General features: G+C 43.8%; 1 protein-coding gene across 2 annotated transcripts in view; it reads right to left on the bottom strand.

Annotated features, from left to right (window-relative positions):
• CNNM1 (cyclin and CBS domain divalent metal cation transport mediator 1) overlaps nt 1–25243 on the bottom strand; it is a 63027-nt gene that overhangs the window by 23253 nt on the left and 14531 nt on the right. For both annotated transcript variants that reach the window (XM_058543728.1, XM_058543729.1), the window contains exons 2-6: nt 13957–14100; nt 10687–10827; nt 8268–8437; nt 6453–6552; nt 5997–6044 (exon numbers count right to left, since the gene is read on the bottom strand). In XM_058543728.1, coding sequence (XP_058399711.1) covers nt 5997–6044; nt 6453–6552; nt 8268–8437; nt 10687–10827; nt 13957–14100 — 603 coding nt within the window. The remainder of the gene's footprint in view (nt 1–5996; nt 6045–6452; nt 6553–8267; nt 8438–10686; nt 10828–13956; nt 14101–25243) is intronic.

Here is a 25243-nt window from a genome sequence, read left to right as displayed (position 1 = left end):
CCATGTGGCCATGTAGCTTCAGTGGGTTGACCAGAAGGTTCATTTTTAAATGCAAGCACCTGCAAAGCTGGCTAATTACACTGCACTCTGGAGGTAGTCCACAAACCCTCTACTTTCCTTATTTCACACTAAGGCTCACATAGAAGGAAGCTCTCTATGGATAATGGTGCCAATATTCGGTGTAGGGACTGCTGGCCTCAATCCAGTGTGAGCACCATATTCGCTAGCACGGCTGCTTTCAAAATGCAAGTGTCATAGCTCTCTAGGGGGCACAAAATGCCTACTTTCAGAGGCGCGGCAAGGTCCCAGGCAATAGGAGCAGGACCTAAGAGACTTCGATTCCAGTCCTCATCCCTCTACCTTCTTACTACACCTATGACACTGCCCAATGGCTTAATTTCTCAGAGCCTGTTTCCGTACCTGTTGTTTCCCAACAATAATTCCCGCCCATCTCCTAAGGTGGTTGTGGGGATCAAATAAAACGACAAGGTTCTTTTTAAAGACCCTATTAATTTCCAAGATTTATCTTTTTCCCTGTGTAAGATGGGGTAAGACATAATATACATAAATTAATGTATCTGGATCATAAATCAACTATGGGGCCAGAAAATACCCAGGGCTGCTTTCCACAAAAGTCCTATGACTGAGGCTTCTTCTGGGTGATATGAGAAGCAAGAGTGACAGTGGAAATACCATAATACATGTCCAGGGGATGTCACCTGATCACTGAGGAGGCTTGGAGGTTGGTGTAGAGACCAGACAAAGAAAGTGTGGAGAGAAAAGAGCCGAGGGAGAAGCAGGGCACCCCCATCTCGTTTTCTCCTGCTGTGCCAGTCACTGCTCCACTCCACTGAGTTAAACCAAGGGTGGGAATAAGCTGGCCTTGATCTCACTCTTTGTTGCTCACTTGTTTCCTGCTGGGTTGAACACCCACAGTCATGAAAAAGGGGGGGAAGGTTAAAAGAGCTCTCAGGAGCACACAGCACCAGCCAGAGTTAGATTGGAAGTGTCAGTACCTTCTGGGGAATGGTACAGCAGGAATGAGTCACTTTAATCTTGTCTGACACTGGGTTGCCATGAAGTTTCTCATAATAAATATTAATGAACTAGAATCAGCCTTCCTTTAGCTGGGAAATTACAATTAACTCGGTTGTCTGGTTAACTTGAGGGTTAATTAAAAAGGAAAATATACTCCTGCTTTGATCCTTTCGTTTGAACATCTTTTTAAAATGTGCATTTTTCATTTCTGCTGAACCTTCATAGCACACTGTACGTTTACCAAGATTCCCCCCATGCGAAGGATCCTGAAGGTCCATGATATGGTCATTTCTAATTTTGCTCGCATGCAGGAGTAGACCAGTTAGCTGTGGGGGCGGGGTGTGTGTGTGCACCAGCTTGGCATCTCACATTGATCGCTCTGTCCTGTAGTCATCATGAAGGCACGAGCTCTCACGAAGCAAGAAAAATTTTATTTCATGGTGGAAAATCACCATCAAGTGAGAGAGAAAATTTTGGTAAAATTCGAGAAGGTGGTTAATTTGTCTTGTACCTCTAAACATGGGAATCAGATGGGTTTTGATGGAAAAATGTGATTTGGTAGAAAGTAGAAGTCAACATAAATACTTCTGAAGTTGCAAACTTGGGGGCTTGAGGTCTCAGGACACAGCCTTTTTGAATGTTGAGGGTCTACTGCACAGACAGTGAAACATGGCTGGATTCTTTATGACTGAGGATATGGTGGGGGCTCAGAATCATTACCGTAGCAGTGGAATAAGGAAGAGAGACACAGACGGTATAGGAAATTGGACTGTGTTCTAACTTGAGGGCATTACTTGCTCCATGAGCCTAAGAGATGAAAACAATGCGAACAGTTAACTGATTCAATGCGAACAGTTAATTGATTGTTCAGATTTATTGCATTCTACTCAATCCTTGGATTACTATATAGCTCTATGAGGAGCTGCTTTACCTGATTAAAAAGAAACCCAGTAACTTTTATTTAACTAACAAGAGAAGTTAACCTAATGAAACATTATTTTGAAATTTTTACGTACAGCATCCTTTGTATGACCAGAGCCAGAGGGAATATGGTCACCACATAGTCACATAACTAGAAAGATGAGGGTGGGTTAGTGGTTGGCTAAAGGCAGAGACCACATAGAAGGAAAAGTGGAGGAAAAATAGGAATAAAGCATAACATTCCATTGTTTCTTTCTATTTTTCTCCTGCTGCACTCCTCATCCCTCCATTCTGCAGTCAGACAAATGATGAGGAAGAACTCACACCATCCCTTACCCCCACTATTTCTCTATGTACATACACAGGTACATCCCTGGGAGCTAAATTCACAGTGATGGCACTGGACCAGCAATGCCTGGGTTGTGTGTGCAAATGAGTGTTATTTGCACAATGTGCTATGCCCTAGTCATGGGAGTGCCTGCTGGGAGAGACTAGTTCTCATGCGGGACAGTGACAGAGACCAAAGGCCTCTTGCGAACCCCAATGGATCTATGGAGACCGAGACACCCATGCATGTTTACCTGGGGAGCCTGCCAGAGAGTCCCCTCTGCTGAAGGCGAAGGTACGAGACACAGAGACAGGCACTAAAGAGTCAAGGGCCAAGGAGTTGTGAGTTGCAAGGGGAAGATAAACACAAAAGGAGAGAGACAAAGAGCAAAGTGGGTGAGACAGTCTGTTCCTGGATCTTCACAATATCACATTTCTCTGCAAAAGGGAATCTTTTCTCTGAAAACATGGAAATCACATCCTCTTACAGAAAGAGGAAAATAAAACAGACTTTGCTGAAGGTCGTCCAAAGAGATGTGCAATCATCTTAGAGGGAATCAGACCTGCCAATGACTAGAACAGGCAGTGCCCCGTGGGGAACGCGTGTAGGCAACGTTCTCTCTGAGGCAGCCTTTTTGAGCCAGCAGATACGCTGGGAGCCCAGCACTGCATTCCCTTCAGGCTCTCCCAGGTGCCACATGTATCCTGCTCACCTGCTGGAGGACTGAAAGCAGAGTGCATGCTCCTGCTAGGGGCATCCTTGAGGAGGCCGTATCCCGCCTCAGACTCCTAGGAATTCCCTCTGTGGTCACAGTGCTGGGGAGAAACTGTGCATTGCTAGAGGCTCGGGACACAGGAAGGGCAGCATTTCTAGCAATCTTAATGTGAATCAACTTGATGATTTAAACCAAAGTCACTTCTTAGCAAGTTCAAGTGCTCCCAAGCACCTCTCTTCCTATCCCATTTTCCTGCTCTCTCCTTCCCCAGAGAATCTGAAATGGTGCTGACAATCACTTGTGGCCTGGGGCAGGGTGAAGTGCATAGCAATACTCCAGTCCTTCTCCCATCTTGACTCTGATGAAGTGGTGTTTGGCATGAGAATCTGTCTTCATCTCTCTTGTCTGATCATTCCCAGAGTCCTTTCCAAGGAGCTAAATGAAGTCAGTGTGCAGGTGACAGCACACTGAAATAGGCAGCTTCCGCAGTCTTATTCGCTGCACCAGAGGATTTTACTGAAACTACCCAGACATAGAGGGGAGTTGGGGGTGCTTTATTCCTACCTGATAATCATTTACTTTGACAAGAGATGTCAAAGAATATTTGAATGGGTCCCTAATTTTGTGAGACACACTGGAATAAGAAACTCCACATTCTCAAGAAGAATCCTAGCACTTCTGGGCTGCAAATTAAATGTATATCCTGCCAAGTGACAGAAGACTTGTTCTCTCCCCATCTGTACAGCCCTGTGAGCAACTATTCCGGCTACCCTGAACTCAGGCCCAGTGCCTCCAGAGTGCCAGGTGCACCAGGGTCCTCCAGGGTTTTCCGGCAATCAGAACCAAGATAAAGGAGACAGTGCTGGCTGTGTTCCCTTAGCCCTGCTCAGGAAATCACAGTGACTTACTTGTAACCTCAAGTTCAACTTTGAGGCATCGGTCACAGGGCCAGGGTTCTAGCAAATTCGTCACCCCAGTTATCACCCTCAAAGGTTGATAAAGCTAAAGTCTGGCTTCAAGGACAGGGGTAGTTTGCTAGACCAAGATCCTACGAGAGTTTACTGCCTTGCGGTTTAGACTTATGCCCTCCCTCAACCTATAGGCTGAGGTTCTTGGCGGGTGAAAGATGCTGGGTGGCTGGACCTGGGCTGAGAGTCCACCAGGGACAACCATAGGGTGTGGTGGCCTTTACAGTTACTTCACACTTCACCCCACTAAGTGGTGAGGGCTTGGGGGAGGATGGAAAACGTCTCCATACCCCTACAAGCTAATTCAAGATCTTTTTCCTCCCGAAGATTGATAAAGATCCTCTGAATGGGAAGGGAAAGAGAATTTAGTGCTTCCTTTTAGTTAACCAGTTTTGAAGGAGAGATCAGTGTTGCAAGTTTACTCTTCTCTCACTGATAAAATGAAAGGATTTTGATAGAAAGAATTAGAGACAGGAGGGAAGAAAAGGAGGAAACTAGATAACTTCCTACTACTTAAAAAATAGTGTTTTTTTTAAAAGAAAGAAGGTCATCTAAATTAGGTGGGCTGGGGAGCCTTATGTAGCTCTTTCCCCCAGAGTTCCCTCCTCTTCCTTTTGGTCTTCTGGAAGGGCTAGAACACGGCCAACATGTCTAGGAAACATTTAGAATCCCAGGAGTTACTCACCTTGAGCAATCTCTAATGTGAGGATGGAAATCTCCTTAAAGAACCAAGGTTGACCCAGTCCTGTAGCCCATCCCTCTCCTGTCCAGAGTTCTTGTACTGAGTACTGATGCTTCCTTCATCAACCCTAATTGAGATTTGTTGGCTTATATAAGTATACTAACATACCAGGGTTTCTATTTTACAGATCTCCTTCAATTCATGTTGGGCCACCCCTTGGGTGTGGGCACTATTTCAATTTCATTTCAGCCCTCTGCTGGGCTACAATGTGAAATTACAGTGTAAATTATTCTAATATTCCCACATAGCAATTGCATTCTGGAACATGATGGATCACAAATCTGCATTTCTTTGTGCTGTGTGAACTAGTCAGGGCACTGGAATGCATCCAGTTAAGTCACCAACTTGCTGGGTGATTTGGAGCAAGTCATTTCTTTAGTTTCTCTGTGTTAAAATGATATCTACCTTTCATGTGTGAGGGACTGTGATATCAAGCTTTGGGACCTTCTGATCAATCCCAATATAAAACACGATGTAAAATCTTTTTTATGCTGAGAGAAAACACCCCATTTGGCATTAAAACGGCCACCATAAACACTAACAGCTCAAAACAATGCAAAATTCAGACCAGTGAATCAAAAAGAAATCTAGGAAAATCATTCTTTCTGGATCACACTTATGTCACAATAAATGCCATGCCTTCTAAACGCAAGTGCAGTAACTATGCAGGAAACTGTGAGAAGGTAGAGCACGGAAGGGGCACAGCAACCCAGCCAGCAGCCCTGTGCCAGCCCCCACCATTAGCATGCACGGCCAGCTGGCAGACACCTCTCCACCAGCTAAGATGTGGTAAACGAGGAAAGAGAAGCAGATAAGCAACATACTGCACCAGCCTGGGACATATATCCCAAGATCTTGCAGTCACTTCTTACTAACCCCACACACACATAGTAGCATATTAGGTTTTTGAGAGAAGGCCAGTGGGTGAATTATCATAGCAGAGAAGGAAAGGCTGAACTTCCACCAGACTGCACAAATCACCTGCCTGCATTCCCTGGCAGGTGACAATAAACAGTGCCTCCCCTCACAGCCTCCCTCCCCGCCATTCATCACTTGCATGTGAGCAGGGAAGCAGCAGAAAACATTCCAGACACACAGAAACTAAGCCCCCATGGTCTGTGGGTACCTGGCAGGAAGCAGTGTTCCTGGCAGAGCATTACAAAGAGTCTGCCAGCACTTGTGTTAGCCCCAGCCCAGGCTCAGAGTGCTCAGCCCAGGTCCCCAGCATGGGCTGAGGCAGGACTACAATGGGGAGGATGAGGGAAGGGTTTGAGAGATACATACGAAAGACAGAGGATCCAGCCAGACTTCCAACCTTTCGCACGTCGTTATCTAAGGACAGAAGGATGCAATGTGTTTCAGAGGCAATTCAGAAAACACACCTACTTATGGGAATTCTCCCTCTTCCACCCCACCCTCAGCCCCAATTAACCCTGTAAAAACCAGGCAATCAAATGGAAGTGTAAAAAGCAAAATAAACTTGTCTTTTCATACTGAAAAATACCACTATCCATCCCTAACACATAATAATGTTACAGTTCACCATGAACTTCCACAAAAAATCTCTCTGAATGAAAAATGATTCTTATACCTGTTTTACAAAGGAGGAAACTAAAGCCCAGGAAGTTAAATGGCTTGTCCAGAGTCCCTAACAAGAGTCAAGATTTGAACCCAGATGCTTTTTTTCCCTACAATATTCCATTGCCTCCCCAATAAGCTATGGCTCGGGAACTGGAATACCTGAGCAAGCAGTGGTCATGATGGCTGGGACACCATAGTAGGTGAAGGCTCCATTCTCAAAGCGAAGGCCTTCCTTACCAACCTCCACCTCCACTTTACCCTGGAGAAAGAAGGAAGTGTACTAAGAGTGTGTACAAGCACTTCCAGCTCTATTATTGACTACAACCCTAAGCACTTCTGCCTGGATAACAAATGGACTTAAGTTCCTATCACAGCAGAATGTGAATTCTGTCCAGACTTAACGTTTCAGAAACAGCACCTCTCACTTCAGTAACCTTCGCAGTAAATTAATTGCTTAGTTCATAAAGCAGCATCCAGTCATGAATAACCAAGATGTCCTTGCATACTATAATGGCCTCTCCATGATGCAGGTCCAGGCACCAGCTAGCCTGGGCCCCCGTAAAGTGCCCCACTGGTTTAGTCTGAGATTAGACCATCTTTAAGTCTGGTTGAGATAAAATCTGATTCTGTGTAAAGCTTGTTTAATTCATCAGCAATAATAATGATACTAATGGGTATCAGATAGTGTACGTCTATGGGCCTGACACTGTGTTACGTGCACTGCATGGGTTCTCATTCAGTCGGTCCCACAACTCTATGAGGCCCATTTGCTTCTATCCCTAGTTTACAGATGAATCAATTTTGAGGCTCACAGAGGTTAAATAACTTGGTCAAGGTTGGTTAGGAAGCAGCAATACTGGAATTTTAAAGCCAGATCTTTCTAATTTCTGAACTTACACTCTTGCCACTACATTTTACTTCCTTCAAGTTTTATTTGAAAACAGTTAAGTTTACATTAAGCATAAGACAGCAGATTGTATGGGTTCATTATGTTATATAAACAAGGTAACAGGACTCTTCTCGATTTCCAATAGTGGAGAATGTGACTCCATTTTTGGAGAAGGGAGGTCATTTTATGGAGGCTATTTGGAAGGATGAGTGTGGGCACTCAGCAGTGTCAGAGCAGACAGGCTGCAGGTGGACTGTAACAAAGAGAGGCCACTTCTAAGTTAATGCAAGCTTAAGTAAGATTTTAAGACAATTGCTGTATTTAGGCTTCATAAGATTCTGTTGGGAAGAGACAGGGAATAGTGACAGAGCTAATGGTGGAGCCAGGCCAGGGCACCAGCAGTGTCACAAGCTGGAATCATGCCTGACACTTACTTACAACAGGCATATCCAGGCACCCAGGGCAGAAGGTGATCGTACTTAAGTGAGTACCAAGAAGATGCTGCACATTTTTCACTCTGTGATTTATTCCCTTCCTGGTCCTCTCAAGGGGAAGAAGATTCAAGGGACTGCAAAGGCTGAAACGTGGCAGAGAGAATGGATGTGGTCTGTGTACCTCCAGAGAGCAGAGCAAGGACCAGTGGGTGGAAGCCAGGGATGGCGAGATTTCAGCTTGACAGAGGGAAGGGCTTTAAACAAGAAGTATCTAAAGTTTGGGAGGCAGTGGACTGTTCCATTTCTGGGCATGTCCAAGCAGAGACAAGGAGGTATTAGGGATTCTGTAGGACAGCAGTTGTGGAAATTTGGTCACAGAAACTCTGCTAGAGAAGCACCCGCCCTACTGCCCCACCACAAACACTGCTCATGTCAGACTAAATGCCATCAACATCCCACCATTCCCAGGACATCAGCCAGTCACACCTGGCCCCTTTTGCGGGTCATGGACAAACGCCCACCCCAACTGGCCTTGCTCCCGAGGCAGCCAGCTGAGTCTTGGAACCTGGCACTGAGGAGGCACAGCCATTCCTCTCCAGGATGGAGATGCCCTCATCTTGCCCTTAGAGGGTCCCTGGCTTTCCTACTCACCTGCAGAAGCAGCACAAAGTAGTCCACAGGGCGGTTGCGCTGGTAGATGTAGTGTTCTGGAGCCTTCTTGTTCTTCTCATCAAACTTCAACTCCTGGATCACATTTGGATGTTTCAAGAGCCGGAGCAGGATCTTCTCCGAAAGGTACAGAGACTTAAAGGGCTCCACTTCTAGGGGAGAGTGAGAGGCAGGAGGAATCGGCAGCTGGGAGGAGTCAGGGTGGGTACAACCAGGGCATGTGTCTAGAGCCACCTCCACTCATACTCCTGGCACCTGGCTAGCAGGGCTCCTGCGATTCCCTCGGGTTGGGGGTCTCAGGCCTTCCCCCTGCCCTCTGGGGATGTGTGTCCCTGCACTGGCACCTCAGGAGAAACAAATTACCATTTTGAAAATGTCAGTTTTGTTATTAATTTTCTCCTTGATTCTATTTAAAGTCAGGCATTGACTTAAAAAAGAAGGCAATCTTGCCATTTGTGACAGCATGGATGAACCTGGAGGACATCATGCTAAGTGAAATAAGCCAGACACAGAAGGACAAATATTGCATGATACCACTTACATGATGAATCTAACACCACTTACATGATGAATCTAAAATAGTCAAACTCATAGAAGCAGAGAGTAGAATGGAGGTTGCCAGGGACTAGGGGGAGGGGGAAATGGGGAAGTATTAGTCAAAGGGTACGAAGCTTCAGTTATGCAAGATGAATAAGTTCTAGAGAGCTACTGCACAGCATAGAGCCTATAGTTAACAATACTGTACTGTGTACTTAAAAATTTGCTAAAAGACTAGATATTATATGTTAAGTGTTCTTATCACACAAATAATAATAATAAATAAAGAGGGTGGGAGGAAACTTTTGCAGGTGATGGTTATATTTATGGCATAGATTGTGGTGATGGTTTCATGGGTGTATACTTATCTCCAAACTCATCAAGTTGGATACACTAAACATATATTGCCTTTCGTATGTCAATAATACCTCAATAAAGTGGTTTTAAAAAAAAGTTAGGGGCCAGCCCCACGGCTTAGCGGTTAAGTGCGCGCGCTCCGCTACTGGCGGCCTGGGTTCGGATCCCGGGCGCGCACCGACGCACCACTTCTCCGGCCATGCTGAGGCCGCGTCCCACATACGGCAACTAGAAAGATGTGCAACTATGACATACAACTATCTACTGGGGCTTTGGGGGAAAAAAAAAGGAGGAGGATTGGCAATAGATGTTAGCTCAGAGCCGGTCTTCCTCAGCAAAAAGAGGAGGGTTAGCATGGATGTTAGCTTAGGGCTAATCTTCCTCACAAAAAAAAAAAAAAGTTAGGTATGGATAACTAAGCCTTGTGAACAACAAAGGCTTTAATGCTATAATCAAATGATATACAGAGAATTTAATCTGACCTATTTGTATGACATGAATGAAATGAAATTCCATGTTAATAGAGACAATTATTTAAGTGTTAAGTTCTCAATCATGTGAAGTATCATCACATCATATTTACATATTAGCAGATATTATACATTATATTGTTATATTATATTATACTGTACTATATTACATTATATTAGCAGACACAGCTGCTTTGCTCTAGGAAATCTGACAGCCAGTAGTTAAAAGAAATCTGTTTTCAGAACTAGATAACATAGTTATCTAGTTGATAACTAAGTTGATATCTAGTTGATAACTAAGTTGAAAACTCTACTTTAAAGAACCTCCAATTTAAAATTTTCTACTTTTTAGCACCTGGAACAGCACTAGCACTCATTATACACTCAATAAATATTTGTTGGATTAATTAAATATTGAACTTAACGATGGGTGAGATCATTCGAGGTCAGCACATTAATTAGGCATGGATGAGAAGGTTAGGGGGTTCAAAGGCAAATTTTACCTTCTTAATAAGAAAGAGTAGTTTATCTTTGGATCCTCTCACCTTTTTTTCTTTCTACAGATTCCAAGACTGACAATCCACTTCTGTATTTTAAGAACTCGTAGCTCACAGGCCTATATGGTCCCTGCAGGGTACGGGCCCCCAGGCCTTGTTGCTGGATAAGACAACACCTTTCCCTTCCTCACAAATCCTCTGGGGCACCCCCAACTCCAACAGGATGGAGGTCGGCCTCAGTCTCCTGCCAGGAGGCAAGAGGAGGAAAGGAAAAGTGCAGCAGTGGTTTCTTTAGCTCTTTTCTCCAGCAGAAGAGAGAAAGGCAGAGTTCCTTCATAGAAGATCAGGCCTGGGGCTGAAAATGACAGTATGTGGCATCCTGTCGTTCTATCTAAGGCAATCTCCTCTCCTGGAACAGCGGTTCTCAGCTGCACACTGGAATTAGCTTGCAAGATATTAAAAATGATTGGTGCCTGGGTCCCACCCTCCAGATTCTGCTTTACCTGCCTGCTGTGGAGACGCAGGTGGGCAGAGTCATACCTGTGGCCATGAAGCGGTGTGTGGCCAGCAGCAGCTGTGGAGAGATCTTCACCCTCATCTCTGAGTCGGAAAGCTTAAACAAGGAGAAGTCGTGCCGCTTCCTCTCCCGGTGTGGGACCCTCTGCTTTTTCCGATTGTCAGCTGCAGGATCACAGGGGACAGATTGTGGCTATCTCAGAATCACTGTTGGGTTTGGAGGTCTTCCCAGAGTCACATGGGACAGATAGGTCCTTTGGGACCACATGAATTTCTGCAAAGTGTCAACTGTAGGTGATGTTACAACATCTCTTTCCCAGGGAGTGGAAGGATGTTGATAAGGGGTAGAAGGCGGGAGATGCTATAATGTCTCAGGATTACTTACACTTAGGTGGTGGGTAGTGAAAAGGGAAAAGGCTGGTGTGGGGCCACCAAGGCCAGGGTTCTAGGGCTGGATCCCCTACTTACAAGCTGTGCAACCTCTCTAAGCATGTTTGTTTGTTTCACTCTATACAATAAGGTTAATCACTACTAATAACTCTTCTACTCATCTCGTGCAGTTATTATGAGACTCCAACCAGAACCCATCTGTGAAATGCTCACAAAAAGGCATTCAGACACAAGGGACTTCCATTCTCAGCATCAAGGGGTTTCTGCCTCTGTCCCTCTCCTGTCCCTGGAGCTGGGCTCACCTGGTCTCTTCCTGCTGATTTAAACCACACTCTGAGCAGTGGAGGCATGCCACCCAAGGGAGCATGTGGTCACCTCCTCTTCCTACTCACAATTCCCCTGCTTCAACCCTAGCCCCTCCACAGGGAGAAAACTGGAGGAAATAAAGGGAAGAAAGGAGAAGAAATGGGAACAGCTCTGTAACCTACAGAGACAGGTTCTCTGGGCAGTGGTCTCAGGCAGGACCTAGAAGAATCCAGAAAGCCTGTGATTATTGATTGAGAAAATTTGCTTTTTCCAATTTAATTTTTTTCTCTCTCTTTTTTTTTTTTTTTTTGCTGAGGAAGATCTCCCTGAGCTAACATCTGTGCCCCTCTTCCTCCATTTTGTATGTGGGATGCCACCACAGCTTGGCTTGATGAGTGATGTAGGTCCTCGCCTGGGATCTGAACCCGCCAGCCAACGGGCCAACGTTGCCGGACCAAAGAAGCCAAAGCAGAACATACCAAACTTAACCACTACACCACCAGGCCGGCCCCTCTCTCTTCTTTTTTTAAGCTTGTCTTATAAAAAGTATTTTTTAGGGGTAGAGGAAATGTTTTCTTTGGTCATATCTCTTTTGCTTTCCCTTAGTTTTGAGTAAAACTTTGAAACTTCCAGCCTAGCTCACCTGTGCGAAGGGGAGCAGGGAAAGGGATCTGGGTTTTCTCCAAACTTGGCCTGGAGAAAAACAGGGCTGCGGGGAACCGACAGCGCAGGCTGAGTGGACGGAGTGGAGATTAAAGGGAATGAACCCCAGGGACAGGCAACCAGGGCCCCAGAATCTGGCTCCCTTGGACTCTCTTTCTCCTTTTGGAGCTCACTTCAGCTGCACCCTTTGGGTTTCCTTCTAGAGCAGAGAAAGTGCCCTTCCATCACACCATTCTCCTGTGGGCCTGCCTTGGACTCTGGGCCCCTGCTTAACACCTTTTGCTCAGATCGCAACAGTGGCGAGATCCAGACCCAGGTCTCCTGTGGGTCAGGGTCAAGTGGGAAGAAACACAGTATTCTCGGCTCCTCAGCCTTCTCAGAGCTCTTAAGAAATCATGCCAGAAGCTTATTTATAAGGGTGGGAAAACCCTAACCCTCTCATTTAGAAAGAGGATCCCTCAGCAAGAGCACAGCAAATATATGTATCGGACCCATTCTTTTGCTCTCACTGGTGAGCAACCTTCTGCTTTGCATGACATGTTTGCCTAAATATCCCCTCTTTCCTCCATCAGAATGCCACTTAACATTTCATCATTGGAGAATAATTCTTCTGATTTCCTCTTCATTCCTTTTATTTTAATACTGAGTATTTGGAGCATTAAGGTTGTTAGAACAAATGCCCTAGGAGGAGCTTCTTCATTCATTTAGACTACTATCACTACTATCAGCCACTAACACTTTAGTGTGAATGTCTTCAACAATATAACTATGGAAACACTTGGGAATTCTCAATCAAGAGTGGTGGGCAGAGGTGGAGAAGGGAACGGAGAGGGAGAGGTCAATCCCTATTTAAAGAAGACGAGCCTGGCCAGGGCACCACAGCAATACTAGATACTGTGACACTCCTGCTGTATTCTCTCAAGGTCTGGCCCACCTTTTAGGTTTGATCTCTTCTTAGTCCAAGGGGAAGGCACTCTTTCTGCACCACTCACTGCCTTATAGTATCAAAGCGTTTTCTACCGGGAGCTAGTTTCTAGCTGCTGAACAGCTGCTTCTAGCAGACTCGGGAGAGGGGTCTGGAATGGGTTATCTGAGGGGAGGAAAAGGGATTGCTGTCCCATAAGATGAAATTCAGAGGAGGAAACATTTCCCGGCCTAGGGACTCCCATGGATTTAGATAACACTCCCAACCCCGGAGACGGAGACAAAGCACGCCTTTGCAATGTTTGCAAGCAAAGCTCTGATAAGGCTCAGTACCCCAAAGCAGTTACTATCTGCATAGAGGAGTCCGTATTGTTCCTGAGGGGGAGTGGGCAGGAGGGTGAAGAGACCAGGAAGAAGGGAGCAGGGACAGGAGCAGAGACTGGAGCCAGGGGTGGGGAAGGGAGGAGAACAAGAAACCAGGCGGCAGGGCTGAAAAAGCATAAGAGAGAAAAGCAGTGTCTAAGACTGGATAGTTAAAGTTTCGGCATAGGTTGCAAGTGGGCAACCTCACGACAGTCTCCATTGCACACTGATGTTCCAGTGTGAGTGGAACCCCAGGGGATGCTGGGGTTCGAGTCTAGGTGGGCGAAGAGACAAAGCAGGAACACAGGGGACAGAAACAAGGGCGGAGTGGCCTCTGGCCACCATCCGAGGTACACTTTGTTTCCTTTAGTTCCTTTTCCATCCAAAGGCCAGGAGGTCTCCTTTTCATAGTCTTGGCTCAGCTCCTGAAGGCTCCCTCCTGATAAACATTTAGATAGCATGTTCTCAGTGATTCAGGGGTGATTCAAGTGAGGGTATCTGGCCATGCCAGCCCTGGCATCAGGTGGTTGACACATACATGGGGCTTGCCCTGACACCCTTTCATACTGTATATCAAACTAAGCCAGCTCTGAGAGTCTCAGAGGAAAACAGGATGACCTTGGATGATAGCCAAGGCTGTGCACTTACTGTAGAGGTCAGTTTCGTCCAGGATCTCCGATTTGATGATCTCCTCTATGATGTCCTCCAGCGTGACAATGCCCATCACCTCATAGAAGGGGTCCCCTTCTCCCTCATTATTCACCCGCTGGACAATGGCCAGGTGAGATTTTCCTAGAGAACAAATAAAGTCGCAGTTAAGCATCTGGGACACTTTCAGAGACCTTTCCTTGTGAGAAAATTATACAAAGTTGCTCTCTGACTAAGCTTGGGACTGAAGCCATCCCAGGACCTCCTTAAAATATGAAGTTTGTGTACAAGCTCTTGCAAATGCAAACCTTATACTTTTACATCTCTGTCTCTTTTTAGGAAAGTTACCTAATACATCCAAAGCCAGTTAAATTTGTTTTCTTTGAATTTTCACATATAGCAAATATATCTAAGCTGAAGGATAATGAATAATCTAATTGAAAGAACAATAATTTGGAGTCAGAAGATTGGGTTGAAGCTGTTCTCCTCCTCCAGGCTTCCTCCCTCCTGTGCCCCCAACTATTCCACTTACTATCTACGCACCTGACCCTCGGCAAATCACTTAACCTCTACTGAGTCTCAATCTTCTCATCCAGAATTAGGGACTAATACCAGTGTGGTGACTTTAAAACATGGCCCCCAAGTTCTTTGATATGCCTCCCATTGAGAGGTGTGGTCTACAGTCCCTTCCTTTGAGTCTGGGCAGGCTTGTGACTGCTTCAACCAATAAAGAAGGGGGAAGTGTCTGCTATGTGACTTCTGAGGCTAGGTCATAAAAGGCATGTGGCTTCTGCTGCAGAAACACTCTAAGAAGTCTGATGACTACCCTGAGGCCACCATGGTGGAGAGACCACTTAGATGCTTAGGCAACAGTACCAGCTGAGCCCAGCCTTCCAGCCATCCTACTAAAGTACCAGACAGGTTAGCGAAGAAGCCATCTTGGCAGCAGATCCACAATCTCAGCTGATCCAGCACCACCCTCTGGAGTCCTCCCCAGCCATTCAAGTCATCTCCAGCTGTGGCTCCAGATACTGTGAAGCAGAGAGAAGTCATTCCCGCTGTACCTCCTCCGAATTCCTGACTCACAGAATCTGTGAGCATAATAAAATGGTTGTTGTTTTATGTCTCTAAGTTTTGGAGTGGTTTATTAGCAGCAATGGTAATGAGGACAACCAGTACCCATAGGTGACTGTGGAGCTCAAACGACCTTGAGGATATATGAAGGTGCTTTGTAAACTATAATGTGTCGTTGGCAGTTATTTAATTTTTATTGCCTAACAACTGAATAATAATAATTAACATTTATTGAGCTCTAACTATGTGCCAGGTGCTATTCGGAGCACTTTATATGTATTGATTCATTTAATCTTCATAACAACCCTGAGGCGAGTACTATTATTATGGCCATTTTACAGATGAAAGAATTGAGGCACAGATTGGCTAAGTAACATGACTAAAGTTACACAGCCCACAAGTGGCAGAGCTGGATTGCAAACCCAGATAACTGGGTTCAGTCCTAACCTAGGGACTGACTCTTCCCTAACAGTCCTGCTTCATGTTGGTTTCTTTTCATCTGCTGATAGACACATTTCCTGGTCCTGTTTCTAAAGTGCAAATCTGGGTGGTTCTTTCTTGGGCTAAGAGACATTTAAGGAGAAAATCGAGAGTACTGACTCAGATGTGTTATTCTTGCCAAAAAAAAAAAGGAAGTTCATGCTTTCTCAGTGTTATTCTTTATAAGCTATTGCTTGGCCATCAACAAACATATCAGATAAGAGGAGCAGTCAGTTTGCCGGAGGCATAATTAACCATTAAAATTTAAACACATGAACTCCTGCATCAAATACCTCAAATCACAAGATAGTTACCCATTGGGATTTTTACCTGAAAAGAAATTGGAAAGATGGCATGTATATCCCTCAAGAATGGTCTCTAATTTCTTCTCCACCTTCAACCCGTCCTTTGACTTACTTGCACAGATCTGATCATGCCACTGCCTTGCTCAAAAACCCTCCATGGCTCCTAGTGCTCACAGAAGCAAGTCTAGATTCATTAATTTGGTATCATCAAGACTGCAAAATGTGGCTCTTCTCTATCTTTCTAAATGCATGCCCTGCTACATCCCCTAATCATTCTATAGTCCAGGTGCAGGTTACCTCCACTCCTCAACTTCCTCCACGCCCACTTTCTAAGTCTTGGCTCACCCTGTTTCTTTCTCCCATCCTGCCTCTGCTGGCCCGTCAAGTTATAGCTCAGGTGCCAGCTCCTCAAGAAAGCTCTCCCAGATCTGTCCCATTCTGAATCGGAACCAACCTCTCCTTGCCTCTGTTTCTAAGCCCTTAATAACTACATTAGAAAATTTATCACAGTGTGCTGCTTCTTGTAACTAGCAATGTGTGTGTCCTCTGCTGGACCATGTTTCTTGCTCAGATCATAAGCTCCTTCAGGACAAAGGCTCAAACACGTAGATATGGTTCCCTCCATGTAACAGGCAGCCAATAAGTGCCTGATGAACTGAACTAAGGCTGAATAAAAATCCATAGTTGATATAATAGATGATATTAAAATGAGATACTAAAACCTTTATTTTTTGATAAAATACAATGTGTTTAAATTAAAATTTAAACTCTGTGTCAGTGGGTCTAAAATTATCCTTCTTTGAAACAACTGCATCCTACCCAACTGGACTAAAGTGTTTTGTAGCTCAAATTAGATTATGTTAATTGTTAGAATGTGCTCAATTTAAAGTTTTTTTTTTCAACACATTGTTCTTAAACTTATGGTACCCATTCTCACTTTTCTGCTAAGATGTGCTAGCAGATAACAAATGCCTAGTATGACGGGAAAACTTGGAAAAGCAATTTCTTAAAATTGTTTTCTATAATTGGATAATTTTTGCAGTGTGGAGCCCAGAATATATATAATACAGCCGTACTTCCCACCACTAAGATGTTAGATCATAAGATAGGATTAAATAAATTGATATTTTATGATGTTTTACAAAGAGTACCATAACTTCCATGTGAAAATCTACCATTGGTTTATACTTCATAAGTTCAATTTGAGGACACACTATGTGATTACCAGTAAACACTGATTTTAAGTCCTAATTACATAATATTCAAGACAATGCACTTATGTAATCTATTTAGAAACATTTTATAATTCACAATCAGCCCTTAAGATTCCCTCAAGTGCCTGTAGAGATCTACAAACAAATGAAGGAAGTCATTCTTTCTTGGGTACAGACAGGAACAGGAATCAGCAATCACATAACCCTGTTTTGAGCTGACACTCAGGGAAAGAAAACTGCTGTTCCCATGACACACATACCTTAGGTCCTTCCTCTCTCAAAAAGGTTGGCCTTTAAGAAACCTATCTCCTTGTACCCCTCCTCTTCCTGGGCCCCAGAGGTGTTGGAGTGGCCCCAAGTAAAGCCAATCTTGAGACATGGAAAAGTGAGTTACTTCCTCCTGCCACAGCAATGTACATCCCTGTCTATTGGCATTTACAATAATAACAGCTATTACTATTATTATTATTATTATTATTATAGCAGCTACCAGTTGCTATACACACTCTAGGGACCAGGCACAGTGCTGGGCACCATATACACATTATTTCACTGTGTTATTGTTCTCTATTTATATGTGGTCGCCCCACTATGATAGTAAGCTCCTTGAGGAGCAATAGCTATGTTCTACTTATCTCTATGTCCCCAGAATCCAGAATAGTACCTGGCACAGAGTGAGAACACCATAACTAGTGGGTGATAAGTAGATGTCCACACGCAAAAGAATGAAGTTGGACACCTACCTCACACCATACACAAAAATTAATTCAAAGTGGATCAAATGCCTAAATGTAAAAGCGAAAACTATAAAACTCTTAGGAAAAAACATAGGAGTAAATCTTTGTGACCTTGGAGTAGGAAATAGTTTTTTAGATAAGACATCAAAAGCATAAGCAAGCACAGTAAAATAAGTAGATAAATTGGACTTCATCAGAATTAAAAAAGGACAAGCCAGCCCTGATGCCCTAGTGGTTAAAGTTCGGGATGCTCTGCTTTGGCAGCCCAGGTTCAGTTCCTGGGCACCAAACCACACCACTCGTCTGTCAGCAGCCATGCTGTGGCGGTGGTTCACATAGAAGAACTAGAAGGACTTACAACTAGAATATACAACTATGTACTGGGGCTTTGGGGAGGAAAAAAAAAAAAAAGAGGAAGATTGGCAACAGATGTTAGCTCAGGGTGAATCTTTCCTAGCAAACAAACAAACAAAAAAAATCCTTCTTGATTGATCTTAAAGAAAAAAAAAAATTAAAAAAGGACATCAGCAAAAAAGTGAAAGACAACTTACAGAATGGGAGAAAATATTTGCAAATCATATATCTGATAGGGAGCTTGTATTCAGAATATATAAAGAAAATTTACAACTCATAAAAACAACTCAATTAAAAAGTGGACAAAGGATGAGAATAGACATTTATCCATGCAAGATGTACAACTGGCCAATAAGCACATGAAAAGATGCTCAACATCTTCATCAACAGAGAAAAGCAAATCAAAATGCCAATGAGATACCACTTTATACCCGCTAGAACGGCTATACCCAAAAAGATAGACAAAACCAAATGTTTTTTGTTTGTTTGTTTGTTTGTTTAAACATTTTGAATTTTTATTTTTTATGTAGTTGTTTTGTTTTTAATTTATTTATTTGTTTTTCCCCCAAAGCCCCAGTAGATAGTTGTATGTTACAGCTGCACATCCTTCTAGTTGCTGTATGTGGGACGCGGCCTCAGCATGGCCGGAGGAGCGGTGTGGCGGTGCACGCCCGGGATCCGAACCCGGGCTGCCAGTAGCGGAGCGCTTGCACTTAACCGCTAAGCCACGGGGCCGGCCCAAGACAAAAACAAATGTTTATGAGGATGTGGAGACATTGGAATCCTCAGACATTGCTGGTAGGATTGTAAAATGATTTACCTGCCTTGGAAAACAGTTTGGCACTTTCTCAAAATATTAAACATAAATCATCTTATGACCCAGCAATTCCACTCCTAGGTATATACCCAAGAGAAATAAAAGCATATGTCCACACAAAAACATGTACACAAATGTTCACCATCATATTAATCCTAACAGCTAAAAAGTGGAAACAATCCAAATGTCCATCAACTGATGAACAGATAAACAAAATGTGGTATATCCAGGCAATGGAATATCATCTGGCCATAAAAAGGGAATGAAGTACTGATAAATGCTACAACATGGACAAACTTCGAAAACATTATGCTGAGTGAAAGACGCTAGACACAAAAGGCCACACATTGTAAGACTCCATTTATAGGCAAATTCCAGAATAGGCTAATCTATAGAGAAAAAAAGTAGATTAGTGATTGCTAGGAGCTGGGAGAAGATGGGAATGGGGAGAATCTATGGAGTTTCTTTTGGGGTGATGAAATGTTCTAGAATTAGATAGTCATGGTTGCATTAGATGGCTGATGGTCCACTGAGTTGTACACCTTAAAAGGGTGAATGTTATGGTATGTGAATTCTATCTCAATCAAGCTGTTACTAAAAAAAGAAAGCCAATTGGAAAAAAACAATAACCAGTTCCTGAATGAACAGGTAGGTTGGTGGGGCTGAAAGTTGCAAGCAACACACAGGCGAGTAAAAATAGGAACTACCTCATAAAAAGAGAATAGGTTGAAATGAAAGAGCAATACTGGTTTGGACACGGGTGGTAGTGCTGGTAGCATGCTGGTTTAGAGTGCTTGTTGTCATTTTGTGCTCTAGGATGTGGCAGAGACCACAAGTGGACACAGGTGAGGCAACTGGGAGACCAGGAATGGGGAAGAAAGCACCATCTTATGACTTTCTGTGGTGGTGGAAATGAAGAATGAGTGCTTGTCACAGATGAGAGGAGAGAATCTGAGGATAAAGAGCTGTTGGCCTGGGACATAGTAGGTTCCCATCTTTATTAGAGATATTATCAACCTGAGGGACGACTTATGGTTATTTAAAACTTTTAAACTAGGGCAAACTGGGGCAGTGGGGGCTCAAATTTCCCAAATGTTTCCATCTTTTTCTGGGCAAATGCTGATTTCTAACATGCATTATTTCTCTTCCCAAGGATGAGTGTTGTGTTTTCTTCCTAATGACATACTTGAGGGAGTGGCTTAAATTTGGGATATTCCTCTCTTCTTATGCCCTTCTGTGAGATTCTGTGAAGGAGAACTGTGGCCTTTCCTGTGGAGCTGTCCCTCTACAGATCAGCAGAATTTCTCAAGGGCTTTCTCATGATTATTAGCCTATTAATTTCAGTTTCCTTCCAACTTACTAGAAAAGCGGGATGCCTGTGAAATAGTTTAGGCTAATGATGATGATGATCATTAACATTCGTACAGAACTTCACAGTTTGTCAGGAGGCTTCATATAGAGTCCAGGAGAGTCTTAGAGTTTGTGAAAAGATGTTCTTGAGAACTGTGAGAATCCCTCATTTTGTGAATCAAAAATGTTTGGACAGGCCCCCAGCTTTCTCCAGAATCTATTGAGAGACAATAGGAACTGCAGTCTTATGCACATGCCTTATGCATATTTTTAAGCAAGTTGGCCTCTTTTTTTCAACTTCCTCTAAAGGATTCTCTTTCATTTGGTGCCCATTTTCCTTGAAGAAGAAAAAAAGACCATTTCTTTAGGATCATTACTGCAAACAAGATGACACAAGGAGACGGGCAGAGCCCTGTTGAACAGCAGATGTTGAGGAGCTGCTAAATGCTCTGCTTTGCACATTCTCAGCCTTGAGATAAGTCCGAAGCAATGGGGCACTGGAAAAATTACCCTTCTATTTGCTAAAAATAGTCAAAGTGACAAACTTTAAGCTTGGTAATTCCAATGGCCTATTGGATCTCATTAAGGTACAATGAGGCAAAAAAGTTATTCTTTAAGTAGAAAATTCGTGAATGCTTCTACTTTATGAGGTCTATTTACATGTCCCTTGACCATACTGTTGTGGCACTTAACACCAATAGATGGGAAATCTCTGGGCTAAGTTGAAAGATAAACAGTGGATTTTTATGGCAATACATTTTCTAAAAACTAAGGCTCCATCTGTCTCTGTTGTAAAGAGTATATTTTATTGTGGGTTCACTGGTGTTCTACTTCGGAACTGGTAACTACAGACTCTCTGGCCTCTGGCTTGGCTCGCTGCTGTGTTCCTGGTGTCCAGCCTCAGCAGAAACCCCAGCCCTGTCCTGATGGCTTGGCTTGCCGACACACCTTTCCTGGTTTCTAGCAGCTGTGGGCTCCTGAAGCCTTGGTTTGCTTCCCACAAGCCTGGATTACTTCCTCCCGGCCTCTGATTTACAATCTTTAGCTCCAATGCTGTCCACACCCTGATGAGACACAAAGTAGAGAATACGCACCTACAGCTCGTTTGGACTACACTGTTAGGATGGTTTTGGTTGGAACTGGAAAATTAAGCCTTAATGAAGCATAAGGGGTCAGAGTCACACCTTCCTGGGATTAAGTCATATTACAGCTCTCCATTAAACAGGGCCACCCTCCATGCCCAATGTTTCGGAATGCATTTCACTTAGTTCAATAGTTCTCAATGCTGACTGTACATTAGAATGATCTGAGAAGCTTTAAATACATTCTAAAGAGTGGATCCCTGCCCAGAAATTCTGATTCTATCAGTTTGGGGTGGGGCCATGGCATCAACAGTTTAAAATGTTCTCCAGGTGATGCTAAAATTCAGCCAAGGCTGAGAACTATTACTTGTTTTATAGTAATGGGTCTCAAAGTACGGTCCCTGGACCAGTAGCATCAGCATCACTTGAGAACTTAGTTAGAAATGCAAATTCTCAGGCCCTACCCCAGACCTACTAGGGGTGTGGTCCAGTGATCTGTGATTTAATAAGCTTTACAGCTGTTCTGATGCAGGCTAAAGTTTGAAAACCACAGATTTATGGGTAGGCTCTATGGCACTCTGGTTATTTGTCTGATGACCTATTAATGAGGAAGAGAAACAAGCACTGAGATGTCTAGTAGAATCCTGGTCCCTTTGGTGCACCTGGTTTAAGTCACAAGATGCTAAGTACTCATGGAAAGAGAAAAGGACCTCCTGGAACAAAGGGTGGTTGTGATGGCAAGCTGATGAATGCTTCTCTCATATGATGTGGTGGTTATGGTATTTTGTTGACAGGGGGCAGAGAGTGATTGTTGACTGTTAAATGCTGAGCTTGGAAAGAGGTTTCTTGTAGCTTTTGTACCAATCACCTCTGAGATGAGCTTGAGGTACTGCACTATGTATTGAGCTCTTGGTGTGTCTGAGGTCAACAAAATTCTCCACTACTGAAAGTCAAACCAGTCTTTTCTGTTGCCCCAAGAATCCAAAGGGTGGTCTCGGTACTGGTGACTGGTAGTGCTCTATGTCATCAACACCTGGCATCAACAAACCCAAACTACAAGTCAGATTTCTTAGAAGAGCGACTAGGTTTTTAGACATTGCTTTTAGAGCAGCGGTTCTCAACTGGCACTGATTTTGCCCCTAGGTGACATTTGGCAATGTCTGGAGACAAAATAGGTTGTCACAACTTGGGGTAGGGAATGCTAGTGGCTAGAGGCCAGGGATGCAGCTAAACATCCTACAATGCCCAAGACAGCCCCACATCCACAACAAGGAATGTCAATAGAGCTCAGGCTGGAAACCCTGCTTTAAAGAGACAGAAAGTTAGGAAGTGGGAGCAACATCACAACTGTATTTTGGTATTCAAAGAAGCCGAAATATCCTCCAAAGGTCTTTAATAATTATAACCTCTAGATGGTTTAGGCACGTCCACAAAGAAGAGCTCCCAAAGACTCTGTTAGCATACCTCCTATGCCTTGAAAAAAAAGCAAATAATTGATTTGCTTCCTCTCTCTTTCAAAAATAGCTACAGCACTTTGGTAAGGTAACTGTTGCCAAGATAAAATAAAGAAGCTAGGAGGAAAGCATATTGCTTGGAAATAGAAAACTAAGGAAAGTAGAAACCATTTTATGGTTTTATGGTTTCTACCTCACTCATGACCTTCACCTTGTAAAATAAAGTGGCTTTTGCCATGTTCTTATTCTCCCTGGTGTCCCTGCAGCATCTTTTATTCATTTGGTAGACAGTATTGAGTGCTTCTTCTTTCTTACCTCGGTCTTGATGACCCTCTACCACTCGAAGTGTGTTCCTTGGAGCAACAGCATTGAACATCACTTGGGCACTTCTCAAAATGCAGGTTCTCAGGTCCCACCCCTGACCTGCAGAATCAGGACCTTCGGTGGTGAGGTGGGGCCCAGACAGCTGTTTTAATGATATTCTAGGTGATTCTTATGCACACCAAGTTTGAGAAGCACAGCTCTTGCCACTTGCTACTCAAAGTGTGGCCCTTGTACCAGAAGATTTGGCATCACCTGAGAGCTTGTGAGAGATGCAGAAGTTTGGCCCCCATCCCAGCAGTCTAAGTCAGAATGTGCATTTCCTCAAGCTCTCCACGTGATTCTTATGCACATTTGAGTATGAGAAGAACTGGTAAAGACTACACTGGTTTTCTCTCCACCATTCAAGACTGATATTTTTCTGTTTCCATTGTGGATTCCTTTACTTTATCCTCACCAAAAGACAAATATACCTCAAAGACCAGCTCAGTGATTCTCAACCCTGGCTGCATGTGAGAATCACCCAGGGAGCTTTAAAACCTATTGATACCTGTGGCCCACCCACAGAAGTTCTGATCTAATTGGTCTGGGATTGGTCCAGGCATTGGATGTTTAAAACTTCTTCAGGTGACTCTAATGGGCAGTTGCAGGTAAAAAATCTCTGCTCCAGTCCTTGATCCTCTGCTCTTCTCTCTCCTCTCGATCAAAGATCCTAGCGAGCCCATCACTTTAAATATAACCATCACCTCTTTCCTGAGAACTCAATTTATATCCTAACTTCAGTGTCCATTTTGAACTCTCATCCTGTTTTAGATATTTTGCCAGAGCTGCCCCCTTGTCTTGTCAAAATCACTTATCCAAATAGGAACACATGATCTACAAGACCCATCATCCCTGCTCTTCCTCCCTCTTCACTACAGTAAATGGCGCCATCAACCTTCTAGTTACCCAGACTCATAATCCAGGAGTCATTTTTACCTCCTTTTCCTTTGCTGTTATTTAGATAAAAATCCCCACATTCCTCCAATTCGTGTTTTCTTCCTTCATTCTTTCAACAAGTACTAACCGAATGCCTCCTATGTGCCAAGCACTCTTCTAGGCACTAGAAATGCAGCAATGAATACATGAACAAATAATTTTCCTTCTGTAGCTGACATTCTAGTAAGTGGGGATGAGAGATAATAAACCAAATAAATATATAAAATCCATAGCACAGTGCTATAGAGAAAAGCAAAGGAGGGAAGGTTGATGAGGGAGTGTGTAGGAGTGAGTGAGCAGGTGTTACAATTTTAGGAAAGGGAAGCCAGGGATGAACTCCCTGAGAAGGTGGTATTCAAATAAATTTCTGAAGGCAGTGAGGGAGCCCCATGGGTATCTGTGGGATATCTTGGCAGTAGAAAAAGATGCAAAAGCCTTGAGTTGGAAGTGTAACTGATGTGCTGGAGGAACGGGAAGGAGGCTGGTGCAGTGGCTGTAGAGTGTGGGAGAAGAGAGTAGTAGGAGTCAAGGTCAGGGAGGTAAGGGGTGGGGTGGCTGCAGCTGCAACAGAGCCTGGAAGGCCTTTGTAAGGATTCCTACTCTGAGTGAGATAAAGCCATTGTAGAGTTTTGTATTGTTGTGTGTGTTTTTTGGGCAAAAAAAGTGATATGATCTGACTCATGTTTTAAACAGATCTCTAGCTGTTGTGTTAAGAATGGACACAACGTGGGCAGAGGTGGAAGCAGCGAGACCTCATAGGAAGCTCTGGCACTCATCTGAGGGAGAAATGGCTGGTGGCTTGGACTGGGATGGTAGTAGCCGAGGGGGTGAGATGTAGTCAGATTCTCTAGATATGTTGAAAGCAGAGTCTACATGAGGGACTGGATGTGGGGCAAGAGAGAAAGAGAAGTTTGGGCCTGAACAACTATAAGAATGGAACTGCAATTTACAGAGTTTGGGAATATTGTGCAAGGAGTAGGTTTGGCAAAGAGAGCAGAAGCTCTGTTTTGGACAGGTTTAAGTTTGAGATGCCTTTTTAGATGTCCAAGTGGAGATGTCAAGTGGCAATTGGAAATGTAAGTCTGGAGTTAATATATCTTTGGGAGAATGAATGAAATGAC

This window comes from Diceros bicornis, chromosome 6 (assembly GCF_020826845.1).
Source record: "Diceros bicornis minor isolate mBicDic1 chromosome 6, mDicBic1.mat.cur, whole genome shotgun sequence".
Taxonomy (NCBI): domain Eukaryota; kingdom Metazoa; phylum Chordata; class Mammalia; order Perissodactyla; family Rhinocerotidae; genus Diceros; species Diceros bicornis.
Note: the sequence above shows the minus strand (reverse complement) of the source record. Positions and strands in the feature narration are given on the sequence as shown.